At 29.9% G+C, this 23,101-nt stretch overlaps 1 protein-coding gene across 2 annotated transcripts in view; it reads right to left on the bottom strand.

Moving 5' to 3' along the window:
- Positions 1–23,101, bottom strand: part of LOC124498738 (uncharacterized) — a 46,970-nt gene that overhangs the window by 5,127 nt on the left and 18,742 nt on the right. For both annotated transcript variants that reach the window (XM_075731193.1, XM_075731192.1), the window contains 2 exons: positions 7,424–9,800; positions 7,119–7,355 (listed from right to left, as the gene is read on the bottom strand). In XM_075731193.1, the coding sequence (XP_075587308.1) occupies positions 7,119–7,355; positions 7,424–9,251 (2,065 nt within the window). In that variant the 5' untranslated portion in view covers positions 9,252–9,800. The remainder of the gene's footprint in view (positions 1–7,118; positions 7,356–7,423; positions 9,801–23,101) is intronic.

Raw genomic sequence — 23,101 nt, 5'->3', positions numbered from 1 at the left:
AGGTCGAACACAAAATGGTCGAACACAAAAAGGTCGAAAACCCCTATCCCCTTAAAGAGCGCTTAAATGAGTGAGCGCTTATTGAAAACGGTTAGAATGTACACATGTAGGCCTATGAGTAGCTCGCTTAAGAAGCAGAGCATGGGAATGGGATGGCCTATGGAGATCGGCACGCACGTTATGAAGATTTTAACGTAATGTCAGTGTCGACTTTTCCCTTATTCAATGTGGGAAACGTCAGTGTTGACTTTTTCCCGTAATCAATGCGGAAAACGTCAGTGTTGACTTTTTCCCGTATCCAATGTGAATAACGTCAGTGTTGACTTTTTCCGATATTTAATGTGGATAACGTCAGTGTTGACTTTTTCCCGTATTTAATGTGGAGAACGTCAGTGTTGACTTTTTCCGGTATCCAATGTGAATAACGTCAGTGTTGACTTTTTCCGGTATCCAATGTGGTTAACTTGATCAACTCTTGGTTCGAATTCACTCATACCTCGCTTTACGGCCTAGATACGTTCCACGAAACTTGGCCGCAAAACGAAAAGCTGTATAAGGAATCAATTATTCTAATACAAATTCATATAAATTCAATGAGATCGGTTCCAAATTTGTTAAATATGTAACATGGTTTATCATTCAAAATGCATTTTATCTTTTTATTTCATTTAAATAAAAAATACATACACACACAGTAAGTAATTGGACAGTTTCAAAAAAGCATTACGGCCTATGGGAGAGAGAGTTTTTTCGAAGCTTCTAAAACCATGTTTTTTGTAGGATTTAAGCGAAAATATTTCACTAGTGCATAGCAAAAGAGTTGTTCTTTCGAAAATTTTCGAGAATCGTGAAAATGACAAATCCAACCTAACACGACCAGTTCAGAATTCAAAATCAAAAAAATGACAAATTTCCAAATTAACACGACCAGTTCAGAATTCAAAGTTCAAAATCGAGAAAATGACAAATCCAACCTAACATGCTTGCGGTTATCGTCAACGCTATGGATTGATCTGGATACTGCATCACCGACTCCAGATCGTAGTCTGACTAATATTGTTCTAAGTTTGGCTAAAACTTACAATTTCAAGGTTCGTTAGCTGGATGTACGGACTGCCTTTCTTAATGCTAGTCTGAATGAACCGGTTTATGTCCATCCGCCGCCTGGTTTTGAAGGTGGTGGTTTGCTGAAATTGGAGAAAACGTTGTACGGATTGAAACAAAGTCCATTAGAGTGGTACCGGACTAGAAATTTTTTTTGTTTAAACGGGAAAATATCGTTCTTCTTCTGTATGTTGATGATATTATTGTTACCGGACCTAATGAGTCAGAAATTGATACCCTGATTAATGAATTGGATCGTAGATTTGAAATTACTGATCTTGGCAATGTTGGCAGCAACGTGTGCTGAGCTAGAACAATGAAAAAAAGCATTGTCAAAACTACATACCACAGAATGCGTTTTTTAGAAGTGGCTTTTAGCTCTGAGCTGGACGAACTGTTCAGAGGCATTCAAAAGTTTTCCCCACTGTTCGATATGTTCAGACACACACACACTGAGTAGCTCATGCTAAATAGTTATGTTTGTACTGAAAATAAGTAGGAATCGCCGATTCAGCTTCGCCGCATAAAATGCCAAGTTAATACACAGTGCAAGCACTTGCAGAGTGTAAAAGCATAGCCAGTTACGCTAAGCGACATAGACTAGTAGAATGACGTTTGTATATAATAATTTCCAAAGACAAGGAAATTTCCTGCGACAAATGTGTAAAACACTTTTTTGCTTCCAACCATCAAGTATTCGAACCAAGAGTTGATCAAGTTAACCACATTGGATACCGGAAAAAGTCAACACTGACGTTATCCACATTAAATACCGGAAAAAGTCAACACTGACGTTCTCCACATTAAATACCGGAAAAAGTCAACACTGACGTTATCCACATTGGATGCGGGAAAAGTCGACACTGACGTTTCCCGCATTGAATAAGGGAAAAGCCGACACTGACATTACGTTAAAATCTTCATAACGTGCGTGCCGATCTCCATAGGCCATCCCATTCCCATGCTCTGCTTCTTAAGCGAGCTACTCATAGGCCTACATGTGTACATTTTAACCGTTTTCGATAAGCGCTCACTCATTTAAGCGCTCTTTAAGGGGATAGGGGTTTTCGACCTTTTTGTGTTCGACCATTTTGTGTTCGACCTTTTTGTGTTCGACCAATTGTTATAGAACCAATTCTATCCATAGCTTTTTGGCATTTTGAGAAATAATAACAAAAAAAAATAGCAAAAACAAAAAATTAATCTTTTCTGTTTCACTTGGCTTGTGTTTGATAAAATTCCAGCGTTTTTTTTTGTCCTACTGAATCCAAACGTAACGAAATGCATTAAACCAGGAAAAAGGATTTTTTTTCTCTCGATTCATTCATTCATTCATTCTATCGATCATCATCAATGGTTGGTTTCATCGATGGTTGATATGGAGAAAAACAGTTTTTTTCTTGGCCAACATTATCCAATAATCCAAAATGTAAACAATTTTCGTAGATTTTTTTTTTGTCTAGTTTTTTTCCATTTTTTTTCTCGCATAATTTTGTTTAAATATTTGTCGTTAGTATCATCATCTTTGGTGATATATTATTCTATCTGGAAAAATTACTACACCATCGTCATCGTCATCGTCATCATCATCATCCATTGATTCCTTTGAATTATCATTACACATTGTTTTATAATAATCAATTATTATCTATGAGATAGATAGATCACCAAAACACTGCACAATCAACCGACCAACAATTTATTCCAGAATTTATCCGATTAGATTAATGTGTGTGTGTGTGTGCGCGTTGATTTCAACAATGTAATGGTTTGTTTTGGATGCGAAATTCTTTTGTTTAGAAAAGAAAAAAAACCAATGTGTAAAATTTACAAACATATCGATTGTATCGATGATTATAAGATTTGATAATGCTCAAAATGGTTTATTATTATTCCATTTTTTTTACTCCGTTTTCTTTATCTTTTCCTTTATTTCATCGCAAAAAAAATAAGTTCTACATTTAAATTTAGTCACGATGGTCAATGTTTGATTGTATGTGAATCAAATAAAGTGATGATGATGATAGCTTGAGAAATGAAATTTCGAGAAGAGAAAATTCCCAGGAAAGTTGTAATAACATTACTTTTTCTTTTTCTTTTTTTTTGCTTGCTTCAAGTATAGAGTTTCTAAGTAAGAAGAAAAAGAAAGAAAGATACAACACGATTTTTTGTTTTTTATTATTCGAATACAAGTTTTTTTTCGGAATTTATCATGATGATGATGATTGGAATAAGTTTTGAATTTTCTTTTCCATTTAATTTCTATTTTTGGCCATTGCATACATACATACATATATTATGGAGAGATCCAAATAATAAGAAAAAAGTAAATGCAAAAAAAAATTCAAATTATTATAATCAGTCTCGTGATGAATAATACAGAGAAAAGATATATTTTATTGTTGTTGATATATGAATCACAATATATCAACAAGTCATACATGAAAGATAAGATGAGATAGAATAACCGGCCGGAAATGAATCGATTCGAAAGAAAAACCGGAATAATAATAAAGTCAGAAAGAAAGAAAAAGATCTAATTTCCTGGCAATCGAAAAAAAAATCAAAATTCAAAATTTTTTTCATACATTTTCAATCGAAAAATTGAATCAATCACAACAACAGCAGTAGCAGAAAAATTTCATCTTCACCGATTGAAGAGAATCAAAAAAAAACCCCGAATATGAACGTAATATTTTAATTCAAAAGTTTTTTCCTTTCCAAAACTTTTTTCTCTTATTCATTCGTTGTAAAGATTACAATATTCGATGCTGATGGATAAAACGAACAAGTTTAAAAATTGAGAGAACAACACAAATATTCTTCAAACGAATTTTTGTTGGTCTTGTTTTTTTCTGGAATTTGTTTTTGCTTTTCTTCAGTTTTTTTTGCATATAAAAGGCCAAAAAAAACTTGTGATTCTAAGGAAAAAAAAAAGAATTCTTCTTATCATGGTTATAACAACAAAAACCACAACAACAACAATGACGACGACCTTTGAATATTATCATGATGACGACGACCTTCGAATTCCGCATGACGAGAAAGATAAAAAAAACCCGGAAAAGGAAATTTTTCCAAACACGCACACACACAATTTTATAAGCTAAATAATAACCATAATCCTTAACAACAACAACAACAACCACCCAAACATCCCAAGGAAGCAAAAAAAAACAGAATAAGAAAATTAAAAAAAGAAGAAGAAAATTTATAAGAATTTCAATTCTAACCAACCAACGAACGAAAAAAAAATATATAGGAAACGAAAACACAAAATTGTTGCCGGTAATGAATGAACGAAAAAAAAGTAGAGAGAAAATTAAATCACAAAATAAACATACACACACACACACAAACACACAAACAGTGAAAAATAGAGAGAGAGAGATTCACTCAACTCTTTCACTCTCACATGCTCTTACATTGATAGCTTAATGGTAATAATAATAATAATAAAAAAAAAATAATGAAAAAATATTCTCACTTTCATTCATTCGTTCATTCATTCATTCATTTATTCATTATTATTAATATTATAACCATGTAAGAATACAAATAGAATATATTTGATTACAATTTACTATACATTCACCATATATTTATACTATATATATCATCACATTCAGTATAATTAAAAGTTTTTTTTTTGGATATATATTCTGCCAGTGTCGGTATAATGAAATCATCATAATCATTACATAATAATAATATATAATGACGATGAAATGTATACAGAAGCAGCAACAACAACAACAACAACAACAACAGTAGCCAAAATAAAGAAAAAGTGTGAAAGAACCCATGGAGAAATTTGTGGGCTACAAATGTGATATTTTGGTTCTAAAAGCGCAGGCTTACAATCTTATTAGAATGTTCTAAAATCGATCGATTTTAGAACGAAAATGGAAGATCTTTAGCGCGCTTTAAGCAGAAAAATAGAACCATTGCAGCCCATCACGTGATCACAATTTACAGGGAACTTTTCACCTGAATGAAATAAATTTCCGAAATTATTCTCATATTCTGCATATCCGCTGCTTCATATTTTGATCATTTTATTTTATTTTAATAAAGTTTATTTATTATAAAAGAAAACCTCTTATACCATTATAAATAGGGGATAAAAAGAAAAAAATTATATACAGAAAATAATCAATCGGTTATAAATATTGGAAAACAAAATTTTTCATCTCCAGATAAAATTGAACCAAAATAAAATTTAGATCTCCACAAAATAATAAATGACCATAAATCGAGGAAAAGAAGTATCTAGTAGTTCTTCCATCTTGATTAGATTTTCATCGATAGCACCAATTGTAAAGCATGATGTTTTTCAAAAAATATTTGACCAGAGAAATTGGACAAAGATATCGATCAACCTTGCCTTGTACGTTCCATTAAGTTTTTTTTGTAAAAATCTATTTGGTTGGTATGATTTTCTTAGAATTATTGGACAAAAAAAGAATGATCTTTGGGAAAGCAGGTTACTCATTTCGTTGCCGTTGGTACTCATGTAGAGGTGTGATTCAATGAATAAATTTTCATCGATAATCCCAATTATAAAGCATGATGTTTTCCAAAAAATATTTGGCCAATGAAATTAGAAAAAGATCATACGAAATATAGGACAAATTTGTTCCATCTTTTGCATATTGATTTGCTAATTCATTGCCAATAATTCAAGAAAAATTAGTCTATATTTAAATAAAAGAATTTTTTCAATTTACCGCGCAATTCCTTCCTTGACATTATCATTATCATCACTATGCAAACGTTTATTAAATGTAACATCATTTTTATTAGCTTCCAAAATATCATCATATTTCGACCATGATTCCAATTCAACTTCATTAAGATTACCAGTTCGTCTTTCAAATTCTATATCAAATTCGAATAACATTTTATGATCATATTTTTGTTACAATACAAAATTATGACAAGAAAATGAATCTTTATCACTATTAAATGAAAAAATGACATGAAACATAAATATTAAGAACACAGCAAATCTCTTACCATCTGTTGATAATAGACAACCAAAAAAACAAATTCAATTTTTCAAAATTGAAACATTCAAATTTCAATTTTACATTAACACTCAAACTTAAAACATCAACATGTTTTTTTCAATCATAAATCGAATTGTTATAATTCGAACTTATTGAGAAATGCATAATAGTCATCAGGTTAAACTTTTGAACGTAACGCGAAAAATGCAAAACGCGCATGCCTTTAACGGAAATCTTTAGAAAATTCAAAGCGAGAAAAATTTTGAGCTACTTTTTTTCTAAAAAAATCTACTTTGGGCTATTTTTCTTCTAAAGCACCAAAATATCACATTTGTAGCCCACAAATTTCTCCATGGGAAACGGTTTTTTTTTAATTCGGTTTTGGTCTTCAATGTAAATATAAACTGTTTTTGGAATTAAACGTTTCAAGACACACACACACACACACACAATGCCCTTAAAGATAGGGAAAGAATTAAATTCTTATTGCTTGAATTTTATTCTTATTTCTCTCTCTCTCTCTCTCTCTCTCTCTCTCTCTTACCGTGTTTAGATATTATATGATGGTAAACAATGAATCAAATCTCTACAACGATATTTATTCTCTTCAGGGCATGTCAATGAAAAAAAAATCAAGAAAAGAAAATCAAGATGAATCAAATGAATAAAATGAAAAGCTAAGAAAATAAGATAAGCTATTTTTTCTATCTAATATTTCAATCAAAACAGAAGAATTTTTATCTACTATTATTATTATTCTTTGTTTGTTAAAAGAAAACTGTTAGTCTTTAGCTAACATTTCATACGCGCATGTGTGAATAGTTGAAATTGTTCCAAGAAGTTTTTGTTTTCTTTTTTCTTTTTTATTTAATTTGACCCCAATTCTTTAATATCGATAATGATGTCATTGGATTATCATACAATTTCGTTTGGAAATTATCCTCAAATTCAATATGTTTTCTTTGATTTATTGATTTTCATTATCAAATCAAAAACACCTACCTTCTTTGACCAATAATCGCCGTTCTTCATCGGTTATTTCTGTATCGATGGTTCGTGAACCACGGTTATTATTGTTATTATTCAATTGTTGCTGATTCTGCTGCATTGTTGATGAACGTGTATTGTGTATTGAATTACCGGTTGTTCCGATTGTAGTGGATGATTTAAGCAATGATGTACCGCCTCCGCCACCACCACCACCAGCAGCAGTATTATCATGTTTCAATAATAAATTATCTACAAAAAAAGAAGAGGAAAAAAATTTAAAAAATTTTTTAAAATTCTAATTTTCAATTTTATTTTACCATTCAAATGACTAGACGATGACGATGACGAAGATGATGATGATGATGAATGGCCATCAGCAATCTGTTGGTGTTGTTGTTGTTGATTTATAGATCGTTTAGATTTTTTTGTCGTCGATGTTGCCCATTGTACGATTGTTGTTGATTCCTGTTGAGCTTGTATTAATTCACTTCCATTCGTTTGTTGTTGTTGATTCCAATCATTTTCATTTTTAATTTGACGTTGTTGTTGTTGTCGTTTACGTTTTGTACCACAACCACCACCACCATTTGACATCACTATAGTCGATGATTGTTGTTGTTGTTGTTGTTGTTGTTGCTGTTCATTAGTCATTGGATAAACAATGATTGGATATGTTGATGTAGATTGATGATTTTGTTGTTTATTTCGTTTACCATTTATTTTTATCGATGCTGATTTATTCATTATTCGACCGGCACGTTGAAAGTTTTTATTTTTATTTTCTAATAATGATGATCTGATTTGTTTATGATTCAATTCACCATTCACATCATCATCATTGTTTTCTTCATCTTGATCATCATCGATACCATCGATATCGTCATACTCATCACCATCATCATCATCATCATCATCATCATCAGAATCTTCTTCAGTAGTTGTCCATGGTGATTCGTGTAATAGAATTTTATTATCTTCTTCATCATTTAATAAATCATCCATGAAATACATTTTTGGATCTGATGAACTATCAATAAGAAAACTAGTTGCAGGTAATAATGTTTGTTGTTGATTATGATGATGATTTAATTGTGTATTCAATAAATCATCATTGTTTGTTTTTGTTGTTAGTGGTGGTAGCAACGGTGGTGGTAATGGTGGCAATGTTGGTGACAATCCATTATCCATCATTAAATGATGATGACCACCACCACAATCACCATCCATAGCATTCATCATTGTTGTAGGGCTTAATAATTGATTTTTGGCATTAATATTTCGTCGAATCATTGACTGATTATTCGATGATGATGATGATGGCGGTGATGTCGATAATGATGATGATGATGTTGGAAATAATTCCACCGAATTTGTTCGTGGCGATGATGATGCCGATGATGTTGATGAATGGAATGATGATTCAATAAAATCATTGGATGTCAATTTATGGAATTGTTGTTGTTGTTGTTGATTTTTTAGATTCATCATCATTAATAGATTTTCATTATTGAAATTATCATTATTAACCAATATTGAATCATTGAAGCAATGATTTTGTTCATTTGTTGCTGTTTCTATTTGATTTTGCAAATTCTGTTGTTGTTGATTATTTTTAATAATCAATTTTGTTGAACAATTTGATGATGTTGATGGGGACGAGGATGAAGACGCTGATGATAATGATGATGATGTCGATGTTGATGATGATGATGGTGGTGGTGGTTGTAGATTTGATGTTGTTTTTGTTTTTGTTGTTGTCAATGTTGATGATGTTGATGTTGTAGTGGTCGCAACATTATCATCAACATTATCCATTGAAAATGGGTAATAAAATTGTCCATTGAGCGATAATGATATCATTGATAGATCGTCATTTAAAAAACAACAACGTGAATCAACTAAATTATCAATTGTTGTTGCTGATACTGATGTTTGTGATGATGATGAAAACAGCTGATCAGCAGCTGTTGTTGTTGTTGATGGTGATGGTGTTGTTGTTGAATTCGAATTAATCGCTTGATTGATCATGTTGTTGATGTTGATGGTGATGGAATGCTGACGATGATAATTGTTGCTGTTGTTGATGACTAAATTCATTTGATAATCGATTAATTGTTTTAATTGATGAATTATTGGCAGTGCCATTATTATTTTGCATTGATGATGATGATGATGATGAATTTTTTGGCGATGTCGATGATGATAATGATGGTGGTGGCGGTGGTGGAAGTAACATTGGAATCATTGATTGATGATCCTGATGATGATGATGATGATTTATACCCTGATAATTGGAACAATTTGTTGATGTCGATATTGATGATATTAAATTTGTATCATTTGAATCATATTCTTCAAGTATTGTTTGAAATAATCCTTCTGTGTCATCTAGATCAATACCATGAAATAGATCCATTGATACAGCAGCTGATGTTGATGATGATGAATTCATTTTGTTTTCTATACAACAATTTGATTGTTGTTGTTGCTGTTGTGTTGTTGAAATTAAATTATCTAAATCATCTTGATAGTTTTCCAATAAATTTGAATTCAAATCATCTTTAATAGATGTTGATGATCCAGTTGTTGATGATCCTGTTGATGAAGATGATGATGCCACTACCATTACAGGCCAATCATTGACTAGATCATTATCATCATCATCATTATCATCACCATTCAATGATGGTAGATCTAAAAAAAATTAAATAAAAAATTTGATCAGAAAATTGAAATTTTTATCCAAACAAAAACAACGGAAATTCAATCAACACCACCACCGAAAAAAAATGAAAGCAAATAAAGCATTTGCCAAACAAACAAACAAAAAATGTGATAAGGAAATGTTCTTGATTTCTAAAAACATTCTTTATGATGAATTTTGTCCATTTTTTTCTAGATTTCCAAGATTTTCAATTCGACCCCCTCCCCCCACACACACACAATTGCAAATTGAATTTATTCAAATTCTGATTTGATCAATGATCATGATGTATGTGTGGAGGACGGTGTTGGAAAAACAAAATATTGTGTCCGGAAACGAAAACATTGAAATCCACATATAAATAAATAAAAATGTACACTGAAAGGAACAAAACGAAACGAAACGAAAAAAAAATCAAAAAAATTGAATACAATTCACACCCATCCATCTACCAATAACCGAAAAAAAAGAAAAACAGATGGCAAAAAACAAAAAGAAACAAAACAAAACAAAAAATGAACTATAAATCCTTAGATGATCCAATTTATGAAGTGGAGAAATGATGAAACGACTATGACGACAACGTTATAATAGCTACAAAAATAACGACGCAAATGGTTTTTGCTGTTCTTAATTTACTTTATCATTTTGCATGTATGTAAAATTTCATTTTTTCTTGTCTTGATATTATTATGATCGGGTAGGATGATTCTTTTCTCTTTCGTTGAAAAAAAGAGGTACTAGATTCTTCTCTTTTTTTTGGTATTCCATTGAAAATTGATGAATAACCTTTTGATATGCATCTATATTGAAAGGAATAAATTCCATAGAATAGAATCTACTAGAAAACAACAACAACAACAACAAAAAATCTAATAAGAATGGACATTTTATGAATAATTTTCATGTTGTGCTTTGTGTTTTGTTTTTTTTTTTTTTGGATGTAGCTACTGTTCTATGCTAGTCTTATTGACGTATTCATTATGCATTTAATTTCATGCAATTTTTATACATGTAAAATAGGTCGTATGTGTAGGTTGATAGGTAGTAGGTAGGTGGGTGTGCGTGTGTGCGTTTGTCTCAATGTGAAGGCGCGTTTGTATGTATGTCTGAGAAATTTTTTTTTTCTGTCTGAAACCCGAAAAAAACTGGAATCGAAACCAAAATACCCAAAAAAAAATGATAAATCTGACAATGAGACAATCCAAAATTTCAGGATAAATAATGAAATTTTTTTTTTTTTTGGTTTTGTTTTTGATTAAATCAATATTTTTATATTAACCTACACACATCTATAGATCAACATCATCATTCATTTAGTCTGTATCTTTGTGTGTTACATGTAAGTGTTGTGATCAATTTGCTTTTCACACTATCTATATATGTGTTGATTTTATTTCATGAACAAATCGAATCAAAATCATATCCAATAATCGAATCGTGAATTCTTTTTACAGTTTCTGATGATTAGTTTATATGTTTCAAAAATTAATCAATAATAAATTGAGCTATCATCATCATCATCATCATCGAAATGTTGATATTTTTTTTCCTCTTCTTCTGTTTTTGATATCATTGGTTTTTTTTCGAACAAAAAAAAAATGAATGGTTAGTTAGTAAGTGGAAAACAAAAATAATTTTGATTGATCGATCGATATTGATTGATGATGAAGCGGAAAAAAAAAATTTAGAATTAGTAATGAGATTTGTGTAATTTTAAGCTGACATAAGCTAAATGATGTGTTATCGTTTTTTTTGATTTTAAATTTCTGTTTTTTTTTCTATAGTAATGGATGAACAACCTGATGGATCATATATATTATATTGTATATATGGGGATTATTTAGGCAAAAGCAAAAAAAAAAGATTAAATGCTATCAATATATCACTAGATTAATCGTTTCGTCTACGTATGCGTGTCTGTAAGTCGAAAGATTTTATTAAGAGAAAATTACACAATTTCAGCAGAAAAAAAAACTTGATCAAAAAATCAATCACACAATTATCGGTGGTGGCAATACGGTGGTTATCATTTTTTTTGTTTCTCATTTTGAATGAATGACAAAAAAAAAATTTTTTTTTTATTTATTTATTTGCAATACGATAACGAAAACTAAAATCAAAAACAGAAAAAAATTCAATTCATCAATACAAGAGATTATCATCATCATCATCATCGTCATCTAATAAATTGATCGTTGAAAGAAAATTTATCCGTTTATTTAGCCATTGATCTTGTATGTATGTGTGTGCATGTGATATTTCAATACGGAATTACGAGAAAAAATTCCAAATTCTGTTACTAACCGTAACCAGAGAGAGAGAGAGAGAGAAATGGAAATACTTGGAAAACTTGTTACTATTTACACCACAAACTCACACGTACATATTCACCATCATCATTAACTATATATAGAAAAAGACATAAACAAGAAAAAAGAGAACGAAAAAAAAAAATTAAGAATAGACTAAACAACATTGGAAAAAAAACTGGACTGAAAATGTATATATAAATATAAACGTGAATGAAGAGAAAAAAAATTCTGTCGTTTTTTTTTCTTCTTCTTCTTCTTATTCTTTCTGAAGTATATGTTTAGATTATATACGTCATCAAGAGTGTATGAAAAGAAATATTTATTCTGTTTGTCTGCATTCAACAAATGATCCAGAAAAGATTCAAAATTCAAAAATGGAAATGTCAAAAATTTTCATAGATCATTGTGTAAGTGTGTGTGTGTATCTTTTTTTTGATCCATTTTTTTTGGAATATTCTGCATTTGGATCTCTATAATTTTTTTTTTGTTCATAAATAACCAAAACCAAACAAAAATGCTGCATTTTCATTTGACGCAGCCCGGCAGCAAACAATGAACAAGAAAAAAAAGTACTCGATATATATTCTTCCACATTTGATTCAATGAATAATTTACTCGATTTGATTATTTATTTTGGTGTTGTTGTTGTTGTTGCTGCTGCTGCTGCTGCTGCTGCTGCTGTTGTTGTTATTATTGTAACTAGTCTATTTTTTTAGGGAAGAAAAAAAAGAGAAAAATTCATCGACAGAATACACAGACACATGAACACATACATTGACCATATACGGATTTGCTTAGAGTAAAATAAACTATCATAGTATTTGGTGGAATATTTATGCGTGTGTATGTGTTTATACGGTATAGTAATAATAATAATAATAATAACCGCCAATAAATACGGAACACAAATCAACCAGGAACAATAATAATATTGCCAAATGATCATCATCATGATCATCATGACCATTTTATCCTAATCATATAGGAATGATTAATATTAATTGATGATTGAATATATTAATATTATGATGAGAAATACACGCATACACACACACTCTCTCTCTCTCTTTCTGGTTGTGTGGAAGCGAAACACAAACATTTTATTTATCATCATCATCATCATCATCATTATCGTAACATTTAGAAGAAAAAAACGAAAAAAAACAACAAAAAACGGAAAAACGAATCAGGCAAAAAACAAAATGAAATATAAGTAAAAGTAAAACCAAACCAAACACATGATCCAAGCGTATCGACGCACACAGACACAGAATAATGAACGAAATATGAATACAAGTGGCGGTGGTGGTGGTTTCATGGTTGATGGTTTAGACATGGAAAATTTTTATTAATAAAAAAAAATTTTTTTTTTGTAGAAAAAAAGTGACTAGGTGATTCGATCACCTCCGTCTATCTGTCTGAAATGAAAAAACCAGCCCACGAACATAGAGAGAGAAAGGAAGAGATTATATTTTCTCTCTGTTGATAACATCTGATCAATGGATGGTTGATTGATTTTTTTTACTTGCTGTTTAGATTATTGTTGTTGTTCTTGAAAGACATCTGTGAAGTGAAAACTTTCAAAGAAACAAAAAAAAGAAAGAAAATTTTTCTCATAAAATAAGGTAAATCTAGCGGAATTGATCCAATACGATTTATTCATACATACATGTGACATAGTGTGGAAATTTTTTATTATTATTATTATTATTATTTTAACACTTTATATTCAGATTAACACTGTTAAAATAAAACGTCGGTGGTACAAAAAAAAAAAAAAGAAATGATGAAAACGGCAGAAAGATCCAAGAATAGAATCCACACACACACACATGCAGACATTTTGGAAAAATAATGAAAATTTAATGAGAAAACCAAAAAAAAAAAATGCGATAATCGAACCGAACAAATATAACCTCATCCTACAAACCAATAAATATATAATTCCGAAATCCGGAAAAAAAATTCAGATACCGCCTAATACCAATCATCGTCGTAGTTTTAGAATTTTGTCTTTTTTCTTTGTTTTTGTTTCTATTTGGAGAAAATAAAAACAACAACAAAATTTGACAAGTAATCAATGGATGATTTTTGCAATTTTTTTTTTTTGGTTTTTTGATTCGTTTTTTCTTTCTATCCAGATTGCTTAAATCTGATTAATGATGATGATAGAAAATTATTCCGTGTAACACGTCTTTTTGTTTGTTGTTTGAATCTATTTTTATATATAGATTGGAACGGATATTGAAACTAACGATAATTATTTATTCCGTTAAAATGAATTAACAATGTAAAAATAACACCGATGTCCAACCGAGTTGTTGTTGTTGTTGTTGTTCGATTTGATCACACACACACCCGTAATAATGACAGAAAAAAAAACAGGAATAAAGGATTAATTTCATTGTGGTGGACAGGAAATCAGAGAATTTAATAATTATATTGATCACTACTACTACATATGACGTATTTGAAACATACATACAAGATTATTACATCATCATCATCATCATCATGATCATCAGAATGGATGAAATAAAATTTTTTCTTAATTCTATTACACAGAATATCTCTTTTTCTTTTTCTTTCTGTTTCTGTTTCTTGTTTCGTTTCAATTGAATAAGAACTCAAATTCACAGAAAACAAAAACATTCGGACATCATTTGATACAAATCATTATTAATCTATAATAATTTTTTTTATAGATATTGATGATTATGATCCCTGTGTGTGTGTGTGTCGTAATTTATGATTTATTATGTGAGATGAAAAAAAAATTTGATCACAACAATAACAACTGAAAAAAGAAAAGAAAACTGTTGGTGTTTATAAGTTGCAAGTTGTTGCACGATATATTTTTTTTATTATTATTTTGATTAAAAATCTACTGGATCAATCGATCCATTTATCGTTGTTAATTCTGTTGTTCGTGTGCGTGTGACTATGATGATGATGATGATGATATTACAACACACACAGCAACTACGACAACGACGACGACGACGACGACGACGACGACAATTTTTATGACATTATTTTTGTTTATACACAGAGAGAAAAAAAAAGGCCAAACGATCATTTCAATGATTCACAAATACCATATAGTGATGTATTGCCACATAATAGTAACAACAACAACAACAACAAAAAACCGACAACCAGATTTAGATTATTATTATACTTTGGTTGTGACCTAATAGTAGACAGCTTATTACAATGAAAATTTATTCTTTGTTTCTCTCTCTCTCTCTCTCTTGGTATTTGTGTGCGTGTGTGTGATTTGGATTGGCCGGAATCCGAAGCTCGTAATTCAATTAATTTTTTTTCTCTTTCTCTTTTTCTTCCTCCCTATTTCTTTATCACTTATTCTCAGTTATATGGAAATGATACAAAGTAATCAGATTTCTCTCTCACTATTTCGCAACGATTACTATACACACACACACACACTTCTAGGCATTTTATTTTTATTTCCAGCTTGATATTTATGAAAACCGACAGTGTACGAATAAGGAATGAGAATGTGTGAAGAAAAAAAAATTTTTTTTTTTTCGTTTTTTTGGTAAGATGTAAATAAACGAAATTTCGGTTTTCTGATTCTCTTTCTCTATGATATGCTATGATTCTGGCCTGGACGTCATTTTATTATTGTAATTTTATTTTATTTCATAAGTACATGCGTCTAGGGTAATAAATTTTTGTTGTTGTTGTTGTTGTTGTTTTCTCTCTTCCTACAACAGCAGCAGCAACAACCAAAACACGTTCTATTCACTTTTTCTTTTGCTGTGATATGATTATTCTCAAGGCCTATGTCATCATCATCATCATCATCATCATGATAATGGTTAAAAAAAACAATTCTAAAATCTAGACATTTTTTATGAGATGAAAAAAAAGGATTGAAATTCTGACGGTCATCATTGGAATTAGAATTATAATGGTGGATGGATTAAAGAGAGAGAAAAAAAGTTTCAATGTTTGTGAGTTGAATTCAGCCATAAATGACGTATATGTTTGGAAATATATTCATCAATCACTATTTTCGTAATTAACCTTTCATTTTTCCATACATTTGGATCATATATTAATATTACACAACAATAGCCCTTTTGAATACCGTGGAAAACAAAAACAAACAGTACTTTTTTTGTTCTTAATGATGATGATGATGATGATGATGATTATATTTAATGAATTAAAAATTCATTTTGTAACCATTTAATGGATTACCTGTCGAGAAAAAAAATTGTTATTGTTTCTAGTTTTCTTCTTCTCACTTATGGATTTATGTTATTTATCCCAATACAAAGAATTGCTAATCATCATCTATACTGTTTGTGTTTCCATTTAATGGATCATGTGAAAACAAAACCAAAAAAAAAAGAAAAAAAGAAAGAATAAAGAATAATTCTATTCATCTATTTTTTTTTCTCATGGATCATTCATTCATTCAACGAAAACAACCAACAAAAAAAAACAACGACCATTTAGATGAATTCTTAAAGAATACAAAATTAGATGAATGTAGTCGATAATAGTCAATAGGTAGTAGTGATAGTTGTAGACAGTAGAAAAGGATGATTATGATGAATAAGTAGGTGGTATATAACACAAGAATGAAAGACCAAAAAAAAAAAAAAAAAATAGCCATTATTCATAGCCATATTGTATGGATGATGATCATCTTGTTGATGATGGTGATATCATCATTATTCGTTTTAATGGAATACAACAACAACATCAACAAAAATGAAAAAAAACAAAACTACCATTTGAATTGTATACAGAAAACAAAACGAATATCATTCGTAATCACCATCTTCATTCATTTACGATTCATACATTTACCTATATATGTAAATGTATCGAGGGAAATAGGATCATCATCGTCATCGTCATCAACATCGAAGATAAACCTAAATACCAACTATCGTCATCATCATACAAACTGTATTTTTTTTTCTCTCTCTTTCTCACAATCTCTGTCCAGAATATACAGAGATAGAGAGATTCTAGTGAGAATCAATTCAATTAAATTTAATTGCATTTATTTTCATAATAAATAAATATATTATACGAGTATATGGACCATCGACTACCACCACCACCGACGACAACAACAACGTTATTTTTGGAACACACACACACAAGCAAACATGGTGCATTCATTTTTTTTTTCATTTGGATAAAAATAAAGATGTGAAAAACTGTCTATTGGATGATGATTTAAATTCAAATGGAATACGATGTGTGTGTGTGTGAAGAAAAAGAAAAACATTTACTCAACAAGATTATATATGTGAATGATAATGAAATTAGATTAAGCCGAACAAAAAAAAAGAAAAACTACTAATATCAGCATATCTGGATATAATCAATTAATTAATTTATTTATTTATATATCCAAATCAATTTGATCAATTTGATTTGATTCAAGGCCATTATTATTTTTTTTTTTTTGGTTTGTTTCTTCTTCCGTATTTTTTTTTTGTTTCATTTTTTTTCTTCGTTTTCGTTCTGCGTTCATTATCGATTTGCAAATCAAAACGTTTTCCGTTTGTCTGTTTTTTTTTCTCTCTGAACAATTGAATATCCAATATTCGGTTGAAAACTATTTCGAAATTTTGCTTTTTCTGTTGTTGTTGTTGTTGTTGTTGTTGTTGTTGTTTATTTTAGAAATGAATAAATATTTGTTATCAACATAATGTCAATCAATCAGTTACTACAACAGTTTGTTTGTTAGTGTGTGTTTTTTTCCCTTTACAAACATAGAATACCGGAATTGTGAATGACATTCGGCGAGAATTTGCCGGAAACATTCACGTTCATTATCACTATCTTTCTCACTCTTTCACCCTTACACTTTTCTCTTTCTATATATATCTATTTATTTATCTACTAAAACAATAACGACAACAATAACAAATCATATTATATACAAGTGTGTATAATGGAAATTGATTGCAAACAACGACGACGACGACTTTTTCATACTGTGCTACTGCAACAACGACGAACAAAACAAACGAGATAGCAAGAAAAAATGAAATAAAAAAATTAATTAATGTTTCATTATCTGTTTTGTTGTTGTTGTTGTTGGAAAGTTTGTTTTTTTAAATTGTTCTTCTTTTTTTTTGCTGTTTGTCCATCAACAGATCAATGGAATGATTAGTCCAAAATACTCGGAATTATTTTTCATTTTTTTTTCTTATGAAACAACAACACTGCAACAGACCAAGAATCCTGAGATCTGGTTTGTATCAGCATCAACATCAACATCATCTTAACAGTGATGACAATTTGCTGTGAAAAAATTTTTCTTTCTTTTCTTTTTCATTCTTCATTATCTGCTTGTTTATAATGGTTGTTTTTCCACTGTTTTCGTCAAATAAAAACAGTGGAATATTTCCGGTGCATATATCTTTAGGCTTTAAGCTTGAAAAAACAGCATGATAATACACACATGCACACACACACACTGTGTTTGTTGGTCTATTTCTATCTTTATTTCACTTTGTCACACTAGAACACAACAACCATCAAAGTTAATTAACCTAATTATCAATCATTCAATTTCAATTTAAATTGAAATGGAATAAATTATAAACTCTAACTATACACCAATAATTGAATAAAACCAAGAAAAAAACCGCCTACTAATGATACTTTTTCTTGTTGGTTATTGGTTTGGAACGATTTGTTTTTTTTTCTTCTCGTTTAATTCGTACCGCTCATCATTAATGGAATTTTTGTAATGAAAAAAAAAACAAACACAACACAACACAACTGTATACCGCAATCAAATTGAAAATGATGTGTCCTCGACAATGGTCTATTTGGGAAATTTTCCAACAAAAAAAAAAAACACAAGATCAAAATCATTTGAAATTGAGAGAACAATCCTCAACTTTCTAAACAAGATATCCAGTGTTAATAAAAAATTTTTTTTTGAGCATCATCGTTCTTTTTTTTATTAACCCTAACAAACATTCAATTTGTTTCCGGTTGATTATGTTGTATATCCGTGCATATTTTTGTTTTGAAACGAGCAAATTGAACAATATATTCATGTGGATGTTGAACACAAAAATAAATGTTAATTAGATTTTTTTTTCGTTCTGTTTTGGGTTCGATTGTAATGGATTTTTTTTCCGTGTACGGAATCGGCATTTATTTATTCTGTATGGCAAAAATAAAACTGAGAAAAAGAAAGTGTTAAATACACATTATGAAGACGATGTAAACAAAGAAGATGAGAAAAAAAACGAACAAACTCAAGACAATTGATTGTCAATCTAGCAAGAATAAATCACGAATAATTTTTTTTTTTATTTTATTGAATTCTCTACAATCGGTCCATTTTGGCCATTGGCAACAAATTGAATAATACATGATTTTTTTGGTGAAAAAAAAAATTTTTTTTTCTCAAAAACCAAATCACCAAACCAACCAAACAACATCATCATCACCATCATTTCGGACATTCCACGAAATAAAAAAAAAATGATTGTAGACCCTGAAAAAAAAGAATTGAAAAAAAACAAACATAACCGGATAAATGTCAACCATCAAACGAAAAAAAACTAGCCGTCGGTATGTTTTTCTCTTTCCCGATCTTTGTGTGTGTGTGTGTGCAAATGTGACAGTTTTTTTTCGCTTGATTCTCAATATCCGTTTTTTTCTTCATAAATCAGAATTGAAATATACAAAAAAAAAATTAATAACCGAGAAAATACAAATCTGTCTTGATTGTCATTTTGTTGCACATACACACACACACACACAAAGAGAAAGGGAGAGAGAGAGAGAGAAAATGTGGATAAATATGAAACAGAATCAATTATCAAATATCCAAATCGAATGACAGTTTTATTCTACACATAATAGTCAATAGTGAAAGTTGAAAAAAATATTCACAATTTTTTTTTCTGATAAAAAGAATCCATACCATTCATGTATAGAGTGGTCAGGTTTTATGAAAAAAAACATTGAAAATTGAAAATGAAAAACACCAGCACATAATAAACAAACGACCATTATTTATTCACATAACGGATTCATTTGAATTTATTTCGTCACCGTTTTCGTGGTAATTATTGTCGCTCTTGGACTGATTATCATTACCGGAAAATAATGATTGTTTCTCTCACTCATACTGATCATTTTATTTTTACTAATAAATCTATTATCACACACACACACACAAGTACCATTTAACCAGGAGAGAAAAAAATTCAAATTAAAAAACAGTCGTGCATAATGAAAAAAAACCTTGAAATTGAAGGACAAAACATGATTTCTGAGAAAAAGAATTACAACAAATAAACAATGAACAGCAACAACAGCAACAACAGCAGAATAAAAGAAAAAAAAGAAAGAAAAATTCTCGGTAATACTATCCATCTACCGAAAAAAAAAGAAATTTTAATAGAATTTTCGCCTGTTATCCATTTTGAATATAATAAAGTTGGTGATATATAAAATTCATTCATTCATTCATTCATTCGTTCGGCCGGTTCGGCAGTTCAGTTCATGCATTATGATGATGCCATTTCAAATAAATAATTTACTGAAAAAAAACAAGAAATACAAAACGTTCACCGATGAAAGAATATTCTCTTCATGAATATTGTTTTTTTTTCTCCTTTGTTTTGAACGGAAAAAAATTTCCGTTTTTTTTTCGTTCGTTCGTTCATTCATTCGTTTGTATAATATGTAGGAAGAGACGAGAAAAAAAACCACAGGAGTAAAAAAAACAAAAAACAAAAACATCGAATCAAATTGTGGAGTTTGTAGCAGATGAACATTATAAAAAAAAAATGGCAAAAGGCAAATTTTATTAATGCATCAAGAACAAAAATCATAATGCAAATATGCAAAATGTTTGCAACAAAGGACAAATAAGAAATTTTTTTTTTTTCGTTCGTTGTCAAGATCTCATCATCATAATTGTGCGATGTGAGAATGAATTTGAAGAGTGGTGAAAAAAAATTCAAATAAAAAACGCAATTAATTTTCTCATTGCCGCTAACATTTCGGTCGTCGTCGTCGTCGTCATTGAAAATTCCGTCTCAAAATGTCTGTGCCACCTTTTTAGGTCAGACAGAATAAATGAAAAAAAAACTTTTCTGTTCATTGATTTACATCTTATTTTTCGGATTTTTCTTCGTCTTATTCAAACATTTTTTTTTTCATCGGTATAAATTTTCAGGAACAAGTAGTCACTCACTAACACTGTTTTCGTTGTTTTCTTTTCTTGGAGTAGAAAAAACTTTTTGGATTTTCTCTCTAAAATCTCTTCATTCATTCCATCATTCTAATAACCATTCATCTTGCTATTTATTTGGAAATTTTGGAAACAACAAAACGGAAGTGGCGATATCGTTGTTGTTGTTGTTTATTTTTGTTTTTAAATAAACAAAAATAAACCACTATAATATAATAACCAATGTGCTGATGATAAACATTTTGATAGAAGAAGAAAGATGTGGCAAACAAATTCCACATAGCAACAGCAACATGTCTGAATTTGGTCAAATTTTTTTTTTTTTTTTTGGTTTGGCAATGACGATGTATTGTGGCATTTTTGTTTAACATTTTAAGAAAACTATCTTTGCAAGACAAATTCCTTGTAATTGATGAAAAGTTTTTCTCTTTGTTTCTATGAATCTGATGATAATCGGATGATATCATCATCGATGAAGAATAAGTTTATTTTGAACAAAATTCTATTATCAATAATAAAAATCAAATAGCTAAATAAATCGAAATTACGAAATTTTTTTTTTCAATGATTTCAGTCAATTTTATACCACTACCATGCAGACTTATTCATTTTTTTTCGTCATTGATTTGTGACGATTTTGACATTTGAACTTGTTGAAATAGTAGTAGCCGTTAATAAAAAGGCAGCTTAATAAGAATTTTTTACTTTTTGCATTCTTTTTTTTTTTGGTCTGATTTTCAAGATTGTCGTTGAGTAAATATTGAATGAATGAATATTATTACAATTTGACATAAAGTAAGCGAATGGAATGTCAAGCCTAATAATAACGTATATTTTGTATGGCTCCTAGATTCTTTGCAACTACAGTAAAAACAACGACTAGAGAAAAAAAATTATGGAACAGATTTACTTTCACTTTTATCGTATCATGACACAACTTGTCACAATTTCCTTTTCGAGTCCTCTCTCTCTCTCTCTCTCTCTTTCTCTCACTTTTTTTTTTTGCTGGCTATATTTTTAGATCACTTGGATCGATCATTTTCGGTGATTCAAATATTATTTTTGTTGATTATTATTATTATTATTATTATTATTGTTATTATTTCTGGTTTTCGATGATCATTTGGTTTACCAAATTCATTGATATTGATACATACAAGCACAGACGCCACCAATATTGGATCAATGACATGAATAAATGATGAAAAATTAGCTTCTTTTACACAGCGAGAGAGAGCGAGTGACAGATGATAAACATTGACATTTTTTTTCTCTCTCTCACTCTCTCTTTCTCACTCTGTTTCTCAATGTAATTTCTGCTTCAACAGAATTTCATTTCATAGACACACACACACATAGTACATATTTGATAATAGATGCAATCGGTTGGTTTTTTTCTTGTTCCACTCATTCTCTCTCTCTCTCTATCTATTTGATGGTTTTTTTTGGGTCTTGTGTTGTTGAACAAATAAACTCAATGAACGAATGAATGAATGAATGAATGAACGAACAAATGGATAACGCACATTAGCCAATCGTCAATAGGTAGTGGTGATGGTGTTTGAAAGCAAAAAAAAAAGAACGGACATTTTAATACGACAAAAACAACAACAAAAAAAATTTTCTCTTGTTTGTTATGGCAATGGAATTTTTTCAGTGAAAAAAACCCAGTGGTTTTTAATTGAATTTTTGTTTGTTTGTTTGTTCGAATCGCAATTACTTTTTTTTTCAAAAAAAAAAAAATTCAATT

Source organism: Dermatophagoides farinae, chromosome 5 (assembly GCF_024713945.1).
Source record: "Dermatophagoides farinae isolate YC_2012a chromosome 5, ASM2471394v1, whole genome shotgun sequence".
NCBI classification, from domain to species: Eukaryota; Metazoa; Arthropoda; class Arachnida; order Sarcoptiformes; family Pyroglyphidae; genus Dermatophagoides; species Dermatophagoides farinae.
The sequence above is the reverse complement of the archived record's forward strand: the minus strand, read 5'-3'. Positions and strand labels throughout refer to the sequence as shown.